At 49.4% G+C, this 18462-nt stretch overlaps 1 protein-coding gene across 1 annotated transcript in view; it reads left to right on the top strand.

Annotated features, from left to right (window-relative positions):
- HRAS (HRas proto-oncogene, GTPase) overlaps positions 1–17395 on the top strand; it is a 39716-nt gene extending 22321 nt beyond the window's left edge. The window contains exons 2-6 of the mRNA XM_058026273.1: positions 6961–7113; positions 11652–11830; positions 14048–14207; positions 14917–15041; positions 17092–17395. Of these exons, the coding sequence (XP_057882256.1) occupies positions 7003–7113; positions 11652–11830; positions 14048–14207; positions 14917–15036 (570 nt within the window). The 5' untranslated portion in view covers positions 6961–7002 and the 3' untranslated portion in view covers positions 15037–15041; positions 17092–17395. The remainder of the gene's footprint in view (positions 1–6960; positions 7114–11651; positions 11831–14047; positions 14208–14916; positions 15042–17091) is intronic.
- The last annotated feature ends 1067 nt before the right edge of the window (positions 17396–18462 follow it).

Genomic DNA, 18462 nt, shown 5'->3' with positions numbered 1-18462 from the left:
GTACCTGTCTATCTTTTTATACACTCAAGATACACCACACTGCCTTTCATGCATCTCATTAGTGCTTATAGGTGGGATTTTAATGTAAAGGAAAGTTAAAAGTTGCCTCTTCTCTTGAGCTCTGTTGTACAGAGTACCGTTGGTTTTTCTGAAAAAGTCTGGGAGGCCTGAGAGAAGCCTCTTTTCTAGGGTGAGGTGGAGGGTTGCCAACCCAGGCAGGGAAGTGTCTGCCTCTGAACCACCTGCTCAGCCCTGGGAGACTGGAGAGGAGATGAAAGTGGAGGAGTCCTGGCAGTTTGCAGCCTTCTGCATCTCCTTCTGCTTTTCCTCCTTCACACTGCTTTCCCACACATGTTGGTATGTTCAACACTAGGCCCTGAGTCCTGACTGCAAGATAGGAGTCTAGGCTTTTTAAGTGTCTCACATTGTCCTGTCCTGCACTTCATGCCTTTGTTATCCATCTTTACCAACTTGCAGACAAGTGTAAACTCCAGTCTCTTTCCTTATGCAGGTTGCTCTTGCTCATGTAGAGTCTCAAAGAGCACTGAAGTGTTGGATCATAAATCACAAGAGTAATTTAAAAACTGACTTCAGTTTTTTTCACATCACAGGCCCTGCCAGATGCAGAGAACTGTGACTTGGGTGCTAGCACAGGTGGTCTCTCCCATCTGCATGTGATTTTTTTTTTTTAAGGGTCTGTGTTCAGCAGTGGTGTGGGAGGTATAATTTGCTTGCATGTCTCTTTCACCCTTTCTGTGGGCTGGCAGCAGTTAACCCACAGAGCAGTGTGATTTCCCTGTGGAAGTTAGCTTGGAAGGTTGGTTCTTCTGCAGAGACTGTGGTGGGATGAGTAACTTGGTATCAGGGAGACAAATAGAGTAGTGGTGGTGGTGGTGGGAGGTGAAGGTCCCACCATGATTCTCAAGCATATCCCAGCACCTTCCAGAGTTTCCTGACCATGCTGCTCCTCGTGCCCCATTCATGATGCTGGAGACGTGACCATGAGCAGTCCTGACTTACAAGTTTCTGAGCTAAAGGGCCTGCTCATCTTTCCTTGGAAAATAGTAATTCTGGTGGCCTGTATTGGGTGTGGAGAGTGGGGTGCATGAGCAATTTCTTCATCCAGAGGAAAGCTCTTGTGTAGCTGGTTTGTTCTCTGGGTTTATTGTGTTACTGACTGATTTAGGTTGTTTGCTATTTTGGGTAGTTATAGTTACCTACCAGTTGTTTTTCTTGGAATAAGCTGCCAACAAAGAACTTTTTAAAGAATATTTACTTTTTGAGAAGGAAAGCAAGAACAGTGTAGTTGCACTCTCTTACTGCCAACAGCAGATGATTGCACAGCTTTGTCTTTTCCTTAAAGGTCTGACAGCTGAAGCAGGAACCAGGGAGCAGAGAACAGGTAGCAGCTTTGGAGAGGATGATACTGTCTTGTTTTCCTTTGCCCTTCCATATTTTCCCAAGCCCTTTGTGGTTGGGTAGTCTCTGCCAGAGGTGCTTAGATGAAACTGTGAGGGCTGGGCCTGGTGCAGTGACCAGTCCATGCCTGTTCAAGGCTCTGTGCAAAGCTGAGGCTTGCACATTGCTGCTGGGAGATGTTTATGGCTGCTGTGGAGAGCAATCCCTCCCTTCCAGACCTGCCTATCCCTCGGACCTGCATGCAGCTTTCTGCTGTTCTTCCTCACAGGTTTCTCCTTGAATGTGCATCTGTATTTTGAGCCTCCTACATTATGTCATTCCTTACCCCTTTTCTTCCTTTCCTCTGCAGCAGTATTTTTGTGCTCGGTCCCTTGGGACAGGCTGCCTTTTGCTTCAGATCTTGAAGAGCTAGCAGAGGATGGAAGAAGGCATTCTGCTCATTTTTGGCTTTTTTGCTTTTTTTCCCCTAATGGAAGACGTTTATTATCTCCAAGTCATCTCTCCAAAGCAGGGCCAGTATTTGCAACTTTTATTCTCTTTGGCATCCCTTTCTCTCTTTTACTCTGTGAGGTGCACTGTCTGAGATTGCAGGTATACAAGCAAGCCAACAACAGGCACAATTGGTTAGATTTGTAGCTCACTTGTTGATTTAAAAAGCAAGAAGTAAATTAAAATGAAGCATTGGATAGGCTTCATAACAGAGCATCAGCTTGCCAGCCTCAGTTCCCTAATCTCTTTGGGCTGGACAGGCCACAGAGAACATCAGCATTTTGGTCCTTGAGTGGAGACAAAAGGTGGCATTTCACACCACTGGAGAGGCTCCTTCAGTCCCTCCACAGGCTGTGCTTTGTGATGTTGATAACAGTCTTGTGAATGAGCAAATGGAGGAGACTGGACAGTCACTGGGCTAAGCCAACAAGGTTTGTTTATCAATGGTCAGATATCACTGAATAGGATTGCTGATGTGTGGGTGTGGGTGACTGCTGGTAGAAGACTGGCATGAGTGTTTTTCTCCTAGAGGACTGCCGACCATTTGTGCCTGCAGGGCGTCTGTGCTGAAGGGAAATAGAAGCAAACACAGTGGCATTTGTGGTCATATGGCTCCTCTGGACAGGGCTTTGGAGGAAAGGGTGCCTGGTCTAACATGAGCCCAAAGAGATTTCCAGAGTTGAAATTGACTTCTGATGCCTTTAAATGCAGAAACTCCCAGTGGGCAGGTGCAGTGATGGTGAATGCTCAATAATGAACAGTTGTAAAACTTGTGGCATGGCTGGCCTTACTACAGCAGCGTTGTGCAAAAATCTGTCTCTTGACTTGTTCAGTTGGCTTGGTGTCTGTCCTGGGAGGGAAACAAAGCGATGGGAAGAAACAGAGACATAGACAAAGATCTTTCAGTTAGTTATTCTGTTTGGAAGGATGTCAGAGGCTCCCTTGTGGTGAATGTGTTGGAAACCCACTGTGTATCCCTGCTGCTTGATGCCTGAGCTCTTGTGGGAACTCTCATGGTGAAATGGGATGTACTGATGGGGCTGAGCCCCTTGAGTTCCTTGCCTCATGAAGAAGGTCAGGTTGTTTGTTGCAGGACACAGCTGGATCTCTGGGTAGCAGCTGTAGCCTTGATGATCCAACCTACTTTAGGTCTTAGCCCTGTGACAGCTTCTGCCAAGCATCTTGGTCCTCGTTTCTGCAGGCAGGGCCTCCATGCTGCCACCCAGCATGTGCAGGCAGGGGCGGTGCTGTGCCCTCTGCCCTCACCCACGCCTCCATCCCCTCCCTGTGAGACAAAGGTAGGATGTTGGTGTCCACTGGGGCTGGGTGCTTGCTCTTCCTGCTTGAGGCTGGCAGGTGGCTCCTGTTTGCTGGAGCTGTGTGGCTCTGGCTACTGGGCTGGGAGCAGCTGCTGCTGCCAGGCGGAAGCACTCGGCGAGGCTTTCCTAGACAGCTTTGAACGGGAGCCAGGAGCCCTCTCGCTACAGGAGCAAATCCACGAGGTCGGGAAATACAGCAGCAGCAGCTCCAGCTCCACGCTGGGGCTCTTGGCTTGGCACGCGGATCCCAGCCCTCCTCTTTCCAGACGGTGCTCCTGGAACTGCTCTCCTCCTTGCTGTCTCTCAACTGTTGCTTGAAAGCCCTGTGTGTGGCTTTTGGGGGGTGTAGTAGTGGAGTGCTGCAGAGGTGATAAATTTGGATAGGGAAACACTAGATGGTGACCTGGATCAGACTTTAAGATCTTGAAGAGCTTGCAGAAGATGGAAGAAGCTTTGTTCCTGCTCTGTGTGGGACTGGGAGGCTGTGCTTTTGTGTTTCACTCTGTTATTTTGTGGTCAGCTGTGTGTGGGCTCTGTGTTGGCTGCTGAGCAATAGAAACTGGAAATCCTCGCATCAGGAGAAGCTTTCACAACCACCAACAGGCTGTGAACCTCCATCCGGTGTGTCACCAGCATGAAAACTGGGGTGTCTGTTACCGTCTCTCTGAAAGGAACCCCACTTTCTCTTCCCTGCATCTGTGTTATAGGAAGCCAGAAACGTTGCTTTTGGGATGGTTTTCCTTGAACCAGCCCTTATAGTGGTGGTGGTGGTGGTGATGATGTTTTTGTGACACTGAGGAACAGCCACCCCTGTGTTGGCACTATGGGTGCATCAAAGACCAGCCTTGCTCTTCCCATGTTCAGGAGTAAAAAGTGTGATGGGGGAGTTATGAGATGGTTTTGGTAAGCTTAAGGATAGGACCAGCTGCCCAGCTCTGTGGCAGAGATTGGCCATACTGAAATCTCTGCTTTCCCTGCAGCCTTTGGCTAGGCTGCTTCTTTCCATGGAAATTGCCCACGGCCTGGTGTGCTGTTGGGTCTGCATGCTGCCCTGGAGGAGCTTGCAGTGGGGAAAGGAAGCGAGCTCCCCTGAGCATTGATTTTAGCCCACATTAAGTGGGGCAGCCCTCATGCCCAGAGCTGTCCATCATTCCCCATGCTCTCACTCTGCATTAGGACATGTTTTACAGCAATGGTGTGGAGCAGCTAGGCTGGACCTGCCCTCCTTTGCGAGCTGCAGAATCTCTCCTGCCACTGCAGGGGCGAGGATGGCAGAGCAGAGAGTTAGCTGAGGTGACAGCACCTTTGAGGGATGGTGTCAGAGAGCAAACACCAGCATTGCAGAGCTCTTGCATTAAACTGTCCATGTGTGGGCCACAAGTGGGGAGTAGCAATGGCTTCTTTGCCCCCTTCATTTTCCCTGCCTCTTGGGTGTGTGTGGGACAAGAAGATGTGGGTTTGTGTTTCTGTGGAGAAGCCAGACCTTAAAACTCTGTGCTAAGGTGGTGATGTGCAGGGCTTGCTGATGTGTGGCTGCCCCTCTGCTGTGCAGTGGACCTCAGCTGGGGTCGGGACCAGGGGAAGACACTCAAGCTAATGTGGGTGACCACCTTGTCCCCCACCTCCTGCTGCAGTGTGCACCATAAAGCTGCTGTGGCTGTGGGAACTTTCCAGAGGAGTAGGCAGTGCCTTCCACTGGGGTGGTCTTGAGGGAGAACCCCCTCCTAGAGAACTTATGTCTTCTCCTCCCCTGGGGAGTCAGAGCTTTTCTCACAGTCTCAGCAAGTCCTGCAGTTGTGCCTGGGCAGTTGGGCCATTTTCCTTGAGCGTCTTCATGGCACCTGCTTCATCTTCAGATGCAGAGGAAAGTCCATGTGTTTTACTGGGGGATGGAGATCTCCTTGCTCTGTAATGAAAGGTGGGAGCAGTGTTTCTTCAGACCCCCAGAACCCCTCTGTGTTCAGCTGTGAAGCTGTTTGCTGAAGGAGTGATTCCCTCCCCAACAGCTGTGCTGGTGGAGATGGTCAGTCCACATTTGCTCCTCAGTCCACTTTTCACCCTGTCTCTTCCCAGAGAGATGAGAAGCCTGGGATGGGGATCTCTCTTGTCCCTGAGAAGCAGTGCATGTGAGAACAACACGTACAGGAGGGCACGCATTAACGGAGCAGAGCAATGTGTGTGCACAGTCAATTAGTGAGATCACACAGATTCTCTCCTGTAGCCTTGCTTTTGATCTCCAACTCTTCCCTGGCTGCCAGAATAGAGGCACATTGGACTTTCAGAGGAAGCAGTGTCACTCTCAGGAAGGCACCTAGGGTATGACATTATTTGCACTTCATTTCCCCCCACCATCACCACTTTTCCATCGTGTTTAACTGCTTCTCCAGCACAGCAAACCAGAGGTCCTGCTTGGCATCATATTTGTCACCTGGCTGCTCTTCTGTACCCCCTCATTTGCCCTTCTTTAGGATTCTGGATGCTGAGAAGGGCTTGAGCTTTGTTTCCCTTTCTGCTATCAAGACAGCAGCTCAAGAAAGGGCTTTGGCAAGAGGTGGTTGTGTCTGATTGCTCCCTGGTTTAGGGTTACAGTCAGGTGGGGATTGAAGGCAAAAAGTTCTGGCTTCTTTGCCATTAGATCTTTGCTGTGTTAGCAAATGCATCAGCTGTGGTCTGGGTCTAGAGCAGCCTTTGCTGGCACAGTTTGTAGCAGCTTCCAGAGTTTAGGAGCAGGGCTGACAAGCCTGGGGAGGAGGGTGGAGTGATTTAACTATCTGAGGTGGGAGGATGGAGGAGAGGGTTCTAATCCCTGTGAACACTGAAGGGTGTCTGACAAGGGGAACTGTGAGCTTGTCTTCCTGCTACCTGCTGCATTTTGGGTGGCTTCCCCTGAGCTTGCAGATGGTGGCTGAGAACGAGTATCTGACCCTGGAGTGACTTTCAGTGGGCAGGGGCTGCAGTCCAATGAGGGTGGATTTCTATTTAAACCTTTGGGGTTTTGTAATCTTCCTGAGTTAGTTCCTCTTTCTCAGCAGACTTGGAGCAGAAATTTAAGGGAGGAGCTGGGGGGATGTGAATCTTCTGCTGCTGAAGGGCCATGGGAGGCACGCAGCACTGCAGAAGTGTGGTTTGCTCATCCTCACCCTAACTATCGTTGTCACTCAGCACCTTTTGTGACAGCATCTCTTTCCCCCTTGTTGAGTGTGCCAGATTGAGCTCAGGGAGCAGGATGCCCCTTCTGCAGTCCTTCCTGTCACAATAGTAGGACTGTTAGCTGGAGGACAGGCAGAGGGTGTGGATGTGCCACCATCTCAACTCTGCTTTGTGGTTTGAGGTTTGACACAGCCATGAGGGTGAAAACATGGAGGTAACAGCATGTTTGGGCAGGGCTGGACCTTTTCCCCTGCTCTTGTGGGAATTGACATTCCAACCTTGTTGGCCAAGGGTTTCAAATCTATCTAAAGATTTCAGATCATCAGTTTGAGATAAGGTAAAACCAGACTTCTTAAACTGATTACTTCAGGGGTTGATGTACACAGCCTGTACCTCTTGTTTTCTCATCAGTAATGCTCTCCTACCTCTTGAAGTTTGCTCAAGGAACCTGTGAAGTTTGCATCCAGATGGTCAGGCTGAAGGATTGCAACAGACCACAGGATGAACAGAGTTTTTGTATTTGGGTTGATGGATTATTTTAAAGTAACCTCTCTTAGCACAGTGACCATGTTTGTCCTTGCAGGTGGTGGTGCTCCTGAAGTGCTGAGCTGGGGTCAGCTGGAAGATGACTGAATACAAGCTGGTGGTGGTGGGAGCAGGTGGTGTTGGGAAGAGTGCTTTGACGATACAGCTCATTCAGAACCATTTTGTTGATGAGTATGACCCCACGATAGAGGTAAGTGGCTCCGGGCATGGGGTCTGTCTGTCTGCATGTTTTCGACTTGCTTTTCTCCACCTTGTCTCCAACCCAGAGCATGCTCAGTTTGGTCTCAAGTCTGAACTTGAGCAGGGATGTTCCTCTGCTTTGCAGAGCTGTTCTGAGTCACTATGTGTGTGTTCAGAGGTCACAGAGATTGACTTAACATCTCCTGCAGAAGAGTAGTGGTGTCTGCTGAAGAGAGGTGACATGAGAGGCAGCAGAGACAGGCAGAGCAGGGCAGGGGCTGCGAGGCAGCACAAAAGTCTTCCTTTCTGATGAGGTGACAATGTAGGGAGGGATTAAAGGTTTAGAATTGAAGAGCCATTTTGTGCCTGTGCTTCCATTTCTCCTCCCGTGAAATCAGAGTAAATGTATTGACGTTTTCTGCAGGATGTTTTGAGCTTTATTGATGAAATAGGTTTTATCAGAGCTTGGTTGTATTATGTATGTCTTGCAGTTTGAGCAAGACGTGCTGAGCAGCTGAACTGCTGTGGCTCCCAGAGTGCTGCCTCTGCTTCTTCACAAGGAGTTAAAGGCTGATGAGTGTGTCTCAGTCGGTGTGGATGGCAGCACTGACCTGTTTAGCTCAGCACCCTGCCTGAAGATACAGGCAGGGACCCTATGGTCCTCACAGGCTGTATGGAGGCAGAGGGGGATTCAGTGTTCAATATCCATTGCGATATTATTATTTTCTAATTTTTCAAAGATATATTCCATTCTCCATCTGCTTTTACCATAGTTAGTGATGTGCTAATTAGCCTCTGCATGACTTACACTTTTGTTGGGTGAGATGTGGGCAGTAGCCACTGCGCTGCACGAGGAGTAAAGTCCACCCTGGGAAGGCAAATTGCAGCTCTCTCTCTCTCTCTTGGACAACATCCTCCCTGACTGCAGTCCTAAAGGATTCTCTACCAGCTGTGTATAAATGCAGCTGTGGTTTCTGCAGTTATTATTATCATAATGGCTAAAGGCCCCAGCTGGGAGGAGAAATCTATTCTGGTAGGTGTTTTATGTTTAGTCCCCACCCTGAAGAGCTTACAACTTACATAAACAAGGCAAGACAAGGCTTGGTAGAAAGGCAGAAATAGTCTTACAGTCCTACAGATGGGAAGGAGAGAAAGCACTTAAAAAGCACGTGCTATTACATCATTTGGCCAAGGTCACCTAAAACATCCATGGCAGAGACTGGAATTTAATTTAGGGCTCCTGAGTCTCCTTGATTATGAATGCAATTGCCTTTGTCCCTAGCTCCTCTCCCCTCATGTGGCTGTCCCCAGTAGTATTGCATACTTTTCTCAGAAACCCATTCCAGTTGTTTTTGCTAAAAGAGTGTTCATGGAGAGCACCCTCCTTGGGGAGACATCTGCAAGGATGCATCCTCTCTTGGACCTTAGGTGGGCAGAGGCAACTCCTACCCAGTGATGTGTTGGGTTTTGGCATCCTGTGGTTTTTGTCTCCAGCTGCCTGCTCCCTGTGTGTACCCTGCAGGGAATTTTCTCCATGTAAACAGGCAGCAGGGAATGTAAACCCTGCATGGCATTTCCCAGCACACCCTCTTCACCCTACGCACTTCTGCAGTGCTCTGGGAGACGCCTGCTCTCTCCTCCACTGTTCACTCCGGCCCCATTCTGTTCTTCACCTCTTCCAAAAGCTGCCACAAGCTGCTCTTCGGCCCTCTCACCCCTGGTACTTTTCCACCTGTGGGTACCACCAGCCCTGATGCCTTTGCAGCTCCCTTGGTTGTACCCTGCTTTCCCTGCTACCCCGGCCAACTACTGATTCATTTCACGGTGATTCCTTTTAATTATGCTTCATTTTATGGGGATTTAAGAGACCAAGAGCTACCTGCCAGCCATCCAAATGTGACCAACAAACCACCTTCCTGTGACTAAGCTGCTTTGGATCATGCCCAGGAGCTGACTATGACTGTTCAGCCAGCTAACAAGCAGCACAGCAGTGCTGAAAAGAGCAGGATAAAAAGGGGGGGGGGGGAAAGATGATATGTGCATGGAGCAAAGGCGTTGCCCGCTGCCCACATGGATTGAGCACAGGCTGTGCTGCAAAGGGGGGTGCAAGCAGATTGGGGTGCACTGAGATGTTCTCCAGAGCAGGAGGTGTGCAGGTTTGTCCCCTGTCTGGGGTAGAGACCCTGACTGGGTGTCTGCTCCCCTCCTACCCTGCTGATTTGCCAGTGCAAATGTTTGGCTCTGTAACTCAACGCTGTCACCCCAGTACAGCACACTGTCACAGGCCAGCTCTTGGGCTGCCAAGGAGCCTTAGGACCTTTGTTTTGGGAACAGGAGGGCCAAGGCAGCAAAGAGTGCCACTGGCATTGTCCCATGGTGAATAAGCAGGGATGGAATAAAGAGTTTCACTCTGTTGAGCAATTCTTTGGTTCATCTTTCAGCTCTTAGCAGCTAGCTAGTAATGGGCTGCCAAAACCTCTGGTCATGTCCTGACTGTAGTGCTTAGCAAATGGGCCTCTTGGCCTGGTCCTCCAGCACAGCTGGGATGCTCCTGGCATCCGCCTGGGATCTTGAGTCTGAACCCCAAACAGATGTTGTTTCTGCTGCCTGGCACTTCACAGCTGGGTCTGGCTGCATTCCCCCCTGCTCAAGGGTGGGGTGGGACATGCAGGGCTGCAGAGAAGGGCTGAGGCTGCAGGGTGCTGCTGTGGGCTAGTGGCAGCCATGTCACCTGGTCGTGTGGCAGGGACAGCTGAGCTGCCATCCTGAGCTTCCTGGGGAGGGGGAGATCTAATGAAGCTGTACACAAAGAATTGATGGGGAGAGCTTGTCCCCTTCCTTTGCAAAGCCTCCTCTGCAAGATTGTTTTATATCTCTGCCTTCTAAGCCAGCTGGCTGACCTTATGGGTATCCTGTTGATGACCTGAGCTGAGGTGTGGGATCTCTTCTGTGTCGGCATGCCTGGGTGCAGGTGAAGCATCCTGGACTAGGGACTTGGTAATTCACTGTGAACATGTGTGCTGAGAGGCTGGTCCTCTGTCCCAAGCCAAGGTGCAGAGGTGGGAGGATGCTTTGCGGGGCAGAGAAGGCACTTGGGTCCCCTTGCACAAAGGAGGCTCCAGATACATTATTGATTAGAAATGGGAGCACATTCCTGCAGGGCAGCCCGCCAGTTACCTTCAGAGCAGTTGGCTGAAAGCCAGCCTTTCATTCCATGCTTATTCTGGATGGGTCAGCAGTCCACTTTTTGGGAAGGCACAGCTGAGAAGGTCGTGGCAGAGCAGATCTCATCTCTGATTTCACAGCCCTCTCTGCAAGGTGAGGAAAGACTTTAATTAGCCCCAGCAAATGACGTTGTTGTAATGAACCAAAGGATGGAGGCCATGTTGGCCCCATTCCCTTTCTGTGCTGCTGCCAGTCCTGTTGGTGCCCTTTGCTGCATCAGCTGTTTGTCTGCAGACCTGCAAAGCTCATCTGATAACATTGTTGTGGTCGTTTGAAGAGCAGCCGACATTTGAATTAATTTAAACTGCAGCCATGGCCTCTGCGAGTGGCTGCAAAGCACGGTGTGGTTGTACTGCTGACTTGTACCTTTTTCATACCTTTCATTTTGGCTTCCTTCTCTTGCTGACAGCTGAGGATGCTGCACTGTCCACAGGGGATGTCCTCTGTGCAGGGCTGCCCCACAGCATCACTGCTGATGAGACTGAGCTCAGGAAGAAGCATAGTGGGGAGGAGCTGTGCTTTGAGGAGCCTGCTGTGAAAATGAAACCTTTTGAGGGGTGCTCTGGGTGATTTCCAGACCCTCTCACATCTATGACAAATTGTGATTGCCTTTGCTGCAGGGAAAACCCCCAACTTCAAAGGACCTGCCTGTATATACCTCTCATGGAGCCCTCTGGGCACAGACAGGTTGTGGGAAACACCCTGTTCATGGTGTGATTTTATTTTTTTCTCATGTTTAAAGAAGAGGTTTACCATCAAACCCAGTCTGAAATCTTACTGATGGCAGTATTGCCTCTGGTGCCTGATTTGAGATGCATTGGAGGCACTGGATTTCCAGGTTATCTTAACCACCTTCCAGGCCTGCAGATCACAGATAGTGACTGGAAGCCCTGGCTGGCCAGAGCTCCTTTCCTGAGTGTCCTTCCTCATCCAGCAGAAGGAACTGGAGCTGAGACTAAACAATCTTAGGAAATACTTGTTGAGGGCTATGTGGTATAATAGAGAGAAAGCTGCACCTGGGTCTGCCAGCGGCAAGGCTGGGAATGGGGAGAGCATGCTGGGAGCTGTCTTCTCTGTGGTTCTGACAGACAAGGAGAAACCTGCTTAGCTGCTCCCTTTTTCCTTTGTTTTTTTTTTTTTGTTATTTTTCCTTTCCCTCCCATTTTTGAAAGAGACTGAGTTGTCTCTAATGGAAGCTGAACACAGGCAGAGCATGACCTGGCATCTTCCTAGGGATGCACTCGTTGCATCCCTTTGTTTAGCCAGATCCAAGCCCTCCCTTAATGCTTCCTCCTTCCTTCCTTTCCCTCTCCTGGCCTGCAGGATTCCTACAGAAAGCAAGTAGTCATCGATGGAGAGACCTGTTTGTTAGACATCTTGGACACTGCAGGGCAGGAGGAGTACAGTGCCATGAGAGACCAGTACATGAGAACGGGGGAAGGATTCCTGTGTGTCTTCGCCATCAACAACACCAAGTCCTTTGAAGATATTCACCAGTATAGGTCAGTATCCTGGGAAGGGCCTTTCCCTCTTGCCCTGTGCGAAGGAGAGGCCTTGCTGCTGCTGCACTCTCCTGCCCACCCTTTTAGATCAGGCCCCATAGTGGAAGCACAGACTGCCAGCAAAGACAATTAGCTCAAGTGGCCATTCCCCAGGGAAGAGACAGCGCAGACGGCTAATGTCAGTGACTCCAATAAAACCCTTCCAGAGGGATTGCTTGTGGCCTTTGGGGACCTGGTAATGTAATGTTTAAGTGTTTATGGTGACTAAAGAGAGAGCTGATCCTGTATGACCCCCCCTCCCTTCCTTCCCTAATTAGTGGAATTGCTTTGTTAGCGCAATCGATCTCTGCGACTTCTGCTGGCCCCAGAGCTGGGAGGGGAGGCTGGAAAGGACAGGGAGAGCTGCTTGCCCTGCTGTCCACTGGCACGACCAGGCTGTGATCTTCCAGCTTCACACGTGTGGAGAGACTCCTGCCCCACTGGAGCTTGGTTTCAAGCAGGGCAAAGATGGAGCAGGAGAGTCAGGGCTCCAGTGAGGTGATTTGCCCAAGCAGATGTATGGAGAAGTGATGATGAAGCAGGGACACCATCCCAGTACCATCCCAATTCTCCTCTCTGTTGATGTCATCCCTGCAGAGCTGAAGTCAAGGGGGTGATATGAACACAGCAGGAATCTTCCCTGTTTACCCCGATGCTACTTTAGGGAGGGACTCTGCTTGCGCCTTTTTCTGAGCCTCGGCTGCGATGGCAGGCACTTGCAGAGGATGCAGGAGATGGCTCTGCCTGTCCCTGCTCTGTCACTGCCCACAAGGGACTGTGTATCCCTGTCCCTCATCATAAACCAGGTCCTAGTAATCCTGTTGTTTTGAGGACAGGCACATCCCTTCCTTGCTCCATAGTCAGAGGTGCTGCTTGGAGCTGCTGAGATGTTTCAGTTTCATCCAAAAGGCTGTTCAGTGTAATAGCTGCACAGGTGCACTAATTTGGCTTCTTTCAGCTGAACCAAAGGACAAAGGATGGGATTTTCCTAAAGCACCTGAGGGACTGAGCAGCATTCATCCTTGTGCTGGGGCTGGTGCCTGTGAATTGCTTGCAGGATGGCTTGATTTCAAGCCATCATGATGTAAATCACTAGCTTTCATCTCCTTTAGCCTGTGCTCTTTGTGTTTGTACTTTTAAAAGAATATTCCCCAGAGAAATGCTTGCTGTCCCTGGTTAGTAACCATTTGGAGGTATCTCTTTTCAGCTAAGTGTAGCCTGTGCACTAAATTTAGTACTTGCATTTGCTGATCAGGATGTTACACAGAACATTTAAATGGCTTTATGGCATATCATGCACATAGTCAGACTTCATTTCTATGTTCTACTACATTAGAAAAAGATGATTGATTCTTCTGCGCATGAATGTCCAGCTGCCTTTGGATAGAGATTTGCATTCAATTAAAATGCAGAAATTGGCATTTTAAATCTTTTATTTGTTAAATTAAAACCATATTAAATGTTCTGGACCCATGAGCAAAAATAAAAAAGCTGTTTTACATCTGAAGTTAAATGATTTATTAAGCAAAGGGAGTTATTATCTATCAGAAGGGAATTGAATGGAGTTTTGTGGTCATAATGGCCTTCAAGATTTTTAGGAGTGATAGATCTCATCCTCGCCCACCTAGTTTTAGATCCAATGTTGGAATGAAGAAGTGAGCATTACAGTTTTTTTAGTTCCCAGTTGGTTTCTCAACTTTGAGTGACCTGAACTAAACTGAAAGGGAGCAAATACTGCCTGTGCATCTGCACAAAAGGTTACAGCTGCCAAAAGCTGCTTTATCAGCTCAGCAAATTCTGGTTGCAGGTGATTTTTTATTTTTTCCCCAATTTTGGGGGGATTACTTGATATAAAATGTTGGAAATAGCACAGGTAACTGCTTGAGAATTAATTTTTATTTAACTTAAACTATCTTAAGCTCATGTCTTAATATAGACTGTCATAATTCAAGTTGTTTTGTAAATAGCTGCATTTAAAGAGCAGAAGTATGTTTAGTTTTCATTTCCAGAGGTGCTCTGTTTTGCTATTTTACTCACTTGTGTGCCATAGTTATTTACATTTTCCTGAAAGCTCAACACAAGGCATTCAACAGGAGCGAGGGGTAGCTGTCAAATCCTAACAAAGAAACTGGCAGGGAGTGTTCTGGATCTGCTTCTTCACGCCTCCTCCTCTTGCAGAGAGCAGATCAAGAGGGTGAAAGACTCAGATGATGTCCCCATGGTGCTGGTGGGGAATAAATGTGACCTCCCTGCGCGGACAGTGGAGACCCGGCAAGCGCAGGACCTGGCCCGGAGCTACGGGATCCCCTACATAGAAACGTCTGCCAAAACCAGACAGGTAGGAGGAGACTTTAGAACAAAAGGCTCTTTTTCTCTTTTTTCCTCCACTGCTGCCCTGGAGGGGCAAGAATAGGCAGGCACCACCTTGCAGACAGATGGGTGTGAGGGCTGGGCTTAGTTGCTTCCTCAAGGCTAAATGCTCCCTCCCTCAGGATGTTCCCTCCCAGTCCAGGCTTGAGCCTCCCATCACAAGAAGTGCATCATCATGCTGTGGCAGCAGTGAAGAGAAGATGCCTTCTCAGGGCTTTCTCCAAGGCTCTGGAATAACCTCCATAGTCACTGCAAGTCAGCTAAGCTCAGGTCATTTGGTTAACCTCATCCATGGTCTATTTTAGCAAAATACACCAGTGCTGAAAGGACCATGTGGAGCTCCCAGAGCATAGAGGTGGAAATGGAACTGCCACCTTCAGTGGCCTAGTGATGGCTTTTCTCTTGGGTGGTAGACCTCATTCAGACTGCTGAGAGCCGATAAATCTCAGGGACTTCAGAGATCCTTATCCTGATGGTTGCTCATTCAGTTTTGCTCTCTGTTTGAGGGCCACATTCAGGTCCTTGTTAGTCTTCCCAGCTCGGTTCTGTACCTTTACCTCTACAATCTCCACTCCTGGACAGTGTTAGGGACACCTTGCTGGGGAGCAGAGCCCTCTCCTCTCTCCACTGTCCCTCCTCAGAGCGGGCAGCTGCTTCAAGGCCTGCTTTTTCCCCAGGGCGTTGAGGATGCCTTCTACACCTTGGTGCGGGAGATCCGGCAGCACAAGCTGCGCAAGCTGAATCCCCCGGACGAGAGCGGCCCCGGCTGCATGAACTGTAAATGTGTGGTATCGTGACTATGGTAAGTGCTGGAAGCAGCACATGAGGTGCAGTGGGGAAATGCTGGAAGTGGGGCAGGAGGTGGGTGCAGATGCACTAGCCAAACAAGTGCAACAGGATCAATTTCAGCAGCAGGAATTGTTTAATGAAACGCCTTTCAGATTGATAGAGCGTTTTTCTGTGAAAACATAGGTAAGTCAAAATTCCCACTTCCCTGAGGAAGTATGTGGCAGGAAAGGGTTGTTTATTTCTCCCCCTCATTTTGTGCAACAAAATTCTATACAACTGAGTATTTTAAAAAATAATAATTTGTTGTGCTTTCCCCAGGAAAGCTTTTTCCCATGCTGCTGTTCTGAAAGAGGAGTTAAGCTGGTGTTGAAGGTGTACAGATCACTGCATGTTCCCTAGACTGGCTCTAGAAGGGTTCAGATGAAGAGCTGGCTGGGTGCATTGCCTCCTAATGCACTCACATAAATTGCCTCATCCTAAAGCTTTAGAGCAGACCTGTCTTGCTGTGAAAAGTCCTGTGTTCTTCAGAAGAGTTTTCCCCATTAGATAAATCCCCTGGGCTGTGTGGAGCTGATGCAATGTTGAGAATTAGCCATAAGGGGGCTGTTTGCTTTTATAAATTGTGTGTGCTGGAGCCAGAAACAGTATTTTTCAGATTGTTTATGTTCACTTGCCTGTTTTTCTTTCCTCTTTTTTTTTTTTTTAATTATGAGTTTATTTAAAACATTGCTGGATAGCAGTCAGGGAGAGTTCCTATTATTGTCCCTGCATGTACTGGCTGGCTTTAAGTGAAAGGCCTGGGAACATCTGTCTGTGTAACCAACTCCTTCATGGCAGGAAGTTAGAGAGGGGCAACTAGGGATGAGTCCACCAAGGAGATCAATATCTAAGGACATCTGGAACAAATGCATGCATGAACATTGCCCTTAATGTCTTTTGGGGATTCTCTCAAGCACCTGGACTGGCCCTTTATCCCTCTAAATAGCTGCTGGAGTCCTAAAGAGAAGTGCACTGTATCTAGAGATGGTGTTAAGAGGGTCTCCTGAAGGTGGAGATAAACAGCAGGTTTCCTGTGATGCTTTTTGAGCTAGAAGCCATGAGCACAGCAGAGCTCTTCCTCCTGCCCCCCACTCCCAAGGAAAAAAACCTAACAAAACAGTGCTGGCAACGTTTGCTTCCTATGAGCAAACACCCACCCCAGAGCCCCACCCCTCCCTCCCAGCCCAGGCGTGTGAGGTCGGCTGGGGGCCGAGCTGAATGCTGTGCCCAGCACACTTATCACTGCTAAGGGAGATTTTCCAGATGTTTGTGTCCTCCAGATGTTCAGGAGCATTTCCTCCGGATGGGGATATGAGCTCAAGGCTTGTTTCCTGCTCTGGCTCACAGCTGACAGCACGGGCTTGGCAGGCACTGCTGCTCCTTACACCGACCGCCAGGAGCCCAATCCTTGGCACAGCCCAGTAGCAGCACCAGCTTGGGCAAGAAGGGCTGGGAAAGGGTCACTTGGAAACACTCCTCTCAGTTAAGAGAACATGGCCTGCAAGTGGCCTGTGTCTTTTTCTGCTCAGGCAGAAACTGGAAACCAGACATCCCAGCTTAATCTAGCTGCAGTGCCCAAGAGCAGAGAGGGAGGAACATCAAGGCACAAAAGGAGAAGTGAGGCAAAGACATGCTGGGATTTGGGGAGAAGAAGGGTGGGTGTTGTGGCCAACAAAATTTGGCTGCATTTGCCCTGGCCTCATTTTGTGGTTCCCATCATCCCTGGCGGAGGTGGAAAGATCTTGCCAAACAGTGCCCCTTCCCACAAGGAGGTTCAGAAAGAGGCAGAAGCTCTGGTGAGGTGCCCAAAGCTCACCCATCACTCCACCAACTCCAAGACTCATTCCCTTCAGCACATGTACAGATGCTTTGCTAAGACAGACCCAGACCTCTAAGACTGGTGTAGCCTTTTTGCTCTGTGGGCACTAACAGGGTCATCCCCAAATGTGAGGGGAGAGTACTGGGAACAGCCCCGCTTGTTCTGATGGGGAATGAGTGCTCATGAGTGTCCTCTTCTGTTTCAGCTGTCTGGACCGTGTCTTGGCGAGGTTCCCACTGTGCAGTGTGCAAGGAAAGAGGTGAAGCAAAGGAAGCAGCAAATGGATTCAGAGGAGGAGTACTGGGGGGGGGAGAGGAGCAGGACGAAGAGGACAGGGGGAGCATGAGGCCCTCCAAGGACTATCTCGCACTTCACCCAAGCCTGTGGCAAACAACTTCTTTTTTTTTTTTTATCCCCATCCCCTCATCCTTTGGCCTCCTCCCACCCCGGCAACTGTACAAAGCCACAGATTGAATCACAGTAAATTATTATTTGATCGTCTCAACAAATCACCTTGATGGCTGTGTCCTCCTTCCAGAGGCTGCTGCTGCTGGTGCTCTGGAAGGATCGCTGGTGGGATGGTGGGGAGGAAAGGGTGCTGACATTTTCTCTCCACAGACCAAGGTCATGCTGTAGATGATGGAGGTGATCAGGGTGGGAGAGAAGCTCTCACGGCAAGACAGCTCGTCTCTGTCTCCAGCAAGTCTTTGTCATGTCCTCCCCAGCCCACCTGGAACTCTGCTGGCCCCAAGTTTTGGGAGGGTGGAAGAGTGTAACCAGTCCAAGCCTGTCCTTGGCACCCCTTGAGTGCTTTGCTTTCAGCCTAGTCCTTGTGGGATTTATGGCCTCAGATACAATGCCTGGAAGGGAAGAAGCATCAGCAAGGAGATTCAACAGCTGCTTTCACCTCAGCTGGTACCAGTCTGTTGCTTCCCTGATTCCTTTCCTGTCAGCTTTTTGTGGCTTAAGACCTCCCTCATGTGTGGTGCTCTAGAAGTAGAATTGGGACTTTTTGGTCCCTTCCAGCCCTAGCTATGCTAACACCTGTATAGCACATACACCTTGGGCTGCTCCAGTATGTACAGGTAAGCAAATCCTCATCTGCCCGGTGCACGGCTTCCTGACTGGTGAGCATGTTGAGAAGGGCTCTCCTGCACTGCAGAAGCTGTCTGGCTGCTCAGCAACTAAGACTAAAGGATTCAAGCTTCCAGTTCCTGGGTTTCAAGTGGGTAAGAGTGTTTTGGATTAGGGCTAATCTGTTGGGAACCCTGCCTTCGCCCAGCTCTGCTCCTTTGGGGTTTTTGCCTGAGGTCTGACCTACGTGCCTTTTACTTGCAGCCCCGAGACAAGGCATTGCATTCAGTGCAGTGGATAGCTTTCCCTCTTCCAAGCTATTGCACAGGCTAATTTACCTGGCATCCAGAATTAGAAGCATCAAAGGAGGAAGGTGATCTAGCTGAGTGCGGCAGGGAACTGTTCTGCATGGGCTAGCCCAGGCCTGAAGAGGTGCTGGGTTTGGCAGCCAAGGTTGGTCTGGGTTGGGAGCAGTGAGGGTGGTGTGTAAGTCACATGGCAA

This window comes from Melospiza georgiana, chromosome 6 (genome assembly GCF_028018845.1).
Source record: "Melospiza georgiana isolate bMelGeo1 chromosome 6, bMelGeo1.pri, whole genome shotgun sequence".
In the NCBI taxonomy this organism is placed as follows: Eukaryota; Metazoa; Chordata; class Aves; order Passeriformes; family Passerellidae; genus Melospiza; species Melospiza georgiana.
Note: the sequence above shows the minus strand (reverse complement) of the source record. Positions and strands in the feature narration are given on the sequence as shown.